Source organism: Scylla paramamosain, unplaced genomic scaffold (genome assembly GCF_035594125.1).
Source record: "Scylla paramamosain isolate STU-SP2022 unplaced genomic scaffold, ASM3559412v1 Contig6, whole genome shotgun sequence".
Lineage (NCBI taxonomy): Eukaryota > Metazoa > Arthropoda > Malacostraca > Decapoda > Portunidae > Scylla > Scylla paramamosain.
Window position 1 is genome coordinate 1,192,501 of NW_026973671.1, and position 2,500 is coordinate 1,195,000.

Genomic DNA, 2,500 nt, shown 5'->3' on the forward strand with positions numbered 1-2,500 from the left:
GCCTCTTTAAGGACAAAGTGTTCCTCGCTGGCAGTCTTTCCCTTGTACTCTTCCTCTGCGTTCCTTGCGTATTCCCTTGTATTGTTTTTTTTTTTTTTCTGTGTGGTTTATATATTTGTTTGTAGTTTGTGCTAGTTTTTTTTCTTAATTGTCTTCTGTGTTCTATTTTCCTTTTATTGTGTTGATTTTTTGTTATTCTTTTGTATTACTGATTGTTTTCTTGTATTTATTTTTGTCTTATTTTACGTTTCTTTCATTTCTTTATTTTTTTTTGTCTACCTGTTTTTATTATTAATCCCTATGTTATTATGTTTATGAAGTAGGATTGCTGTTGTTTCTTTAAAGTTCAGTAAAATACTCGTGTACAACTTTGCATTAACTTAAAAAAAAAAAAGGATTCAACAGAGGCGATGGAGTTTTAGTGTTTACTTAAGCGTGCCTGTGTATAACGTGCAAAGCCAACACTCAAGGAAAGACAACTTACCAACATAAGGAAATAAGAGAAGCTGCAAGAAATCATCAGTTTTACTTGTGGCAGTCTCTGTATAAAACATTCTTACCTGCATCCACCTCATCCATAAATTTGTGTGGTTTTCTTTCAACCTTAACAACCTGATTACTGAGTCCATTACAGTCATCCACCATTGTTGTTGAGATGCAGTGCCTTCTTATCTCTTTCAAATGTACCTGCATGAAGCTTGAACACACTATTTCTCTTCCTGTCCTTATTATTGACCCTAAGGATTTTGTTTGTCACTCATGTTATATTCCATTCATCCGTTACTGATTACTGTCCTTGAGAATTCATTTCTGCCTATCTCTTTCAAAAACCAAACCTTATCAAGCTTAAATCCATTATTTCTTGCCCTGTTCTGATTACTTACCCGGAGCAGTATGTTTGTGACACTCGTTATCTGCAACACAAATAGTAAAACATTATACTGTACTCGGTTTAATTTTCGCTTAGTAGAATTGCCCACTAACGTTACTTTGTTATTAGCAGTCAAAGATTTAGAGGCGTAAGACTGGTGGTGCAGTGGTTAGCGCGCCCGACACACAATACTAGGGTCCGGGGTTCGAATCTCCGGCTTGGTGAAGACAATTTGGACGTAAGCCAAGGAGTTGTGACCTTGCACCCCGCCAGTATTGCCGAGACGCCCTGAGCCAGAGGGGCGTGCTGGATGGATTGCCTCCTCCCCTTCCTCTAACAGCGGGGGAGGAACTTGTCTGGCGTGGAAACAGATTAATTTTCTTGGTTATTTATTTTTTTTTTAGAATTATTTTATTTCTTAGGTAGTTTGTTAGGATAAGCTGGAGTTCTTAATTAGCTTGTTAGAATTAGTTTATCTTGTTGGAATTCATTGATTTGTTAGTCAGCTTGTTAGAATTTGTTTATTTCTTAGTTACCTCGTTGGAATTAATTGATTTCTTAGCTTGTTAGAGTTAGTTCATTTCTCAATTAGCTTGTTAGAATTTGTTGATTTCTTAGTTAGCTTGTTAGGAATAGTTCTCAAACAGACGAGGAAATGTCTCCTGCTGATGTATTCCTCCATGATTTGGTCCAGCCTCGTCACTCCTTGAGAAAATTATAGCATCTTCTAGCCCCATCCTGATTATTGACCATATAGAATCTTGTCTACATCACCGTGTTGTCTCCCCTATGCCACTTGCACACCTCCATCAGAACCACAGGAACATAACACGACAAAATATGGGTTGGTGCATGAAGTGATGAGGCCTACAAGTGGCAGTCCCTGTAGAAAACCTACCTCTCCTGATTACTAACCCTGAATATTTTGTTTGTCACCTTGTTATATCCCTTATGGCACTTGAACACCTCCATCATCACCACTTTTAACCTATATACACCTTTCCTCTGGTTGCCATCTCCCTTATGCCACTTAAACATCTCCATCAGCTTCACTCTTGACCTACATGTACCTTCCCTCTGTTCTCTGCAGCCCTTTTGGTGTTCCACGTGCCGAGCGAATCCGGGGAGAAGGTGACTCAGGGCATCTCGGCGCTGCTCTCCATGACTGTCTTCCTCATGACCATCAGAGTCCCTGCCGCCAGCTGAGGAGACACCGCTCGTCAGTGAGTACTGCGCCTCGCCTCTCACTGCCCTCCCTGTACTGTGCCTAACAATATACTGCCTTTCTTGTACTGTGCCTTATAATACACAGCTCCTCTTAGTAATGTGCCTCACAATATACTGGCCTTAGTAATGCGCCTCACGATACACTGCCCTCCCTGTACTGTGCCTTACAATATACTGCCTTTCTTGTACTGCGCTTTACCATATATTGTTCTCCCATCTTGGTCTCGTGGGACTCAACTTAATATTGGTATAAGTTAACCTGATATGATCTGACTTTTGCTGTTACTTCTGCTTTTACTGGTGGTGGCGGTGGTGGTGGTGGTGATCGTGGTGCGACTACTACTACTACTACTACTACTACTACTACTACTACTACTACTACTACTATTAATATTATTACTA

The 2,500-nt window shown here is 40.2% G+C and overlaps 1 protein-coding gene across 6 annotated transcripts in view; it reads left to right on the forward strand.

The window, feature by feature from the left end:
* LOC135096699 (uncharacterized) overlaps nt 1-2,500 on the forward strand; it is a 174,855-nt gene that overhangs the window by 109,853 nt on the left and 62,502 nt on the right. For all 6 annotated transcript variants that reach the window (XR_010264936.1, XR_010264934.1, XR_010264932.1 and 3 more), the window contains one exon: nt 1,962-2,094. Coding sequence is in view for 2 of the 6 variants with exons in the window: in XM_063998439.1 (XP_063854509.1) it covers nt 1,962-2,094 (133 nt within the window). In the remaining 4 variants the exon portion in view is untranslated. The remainder of the gene's footprint in view (nt 1-1,961; nt 2,095-2,500) is intronic.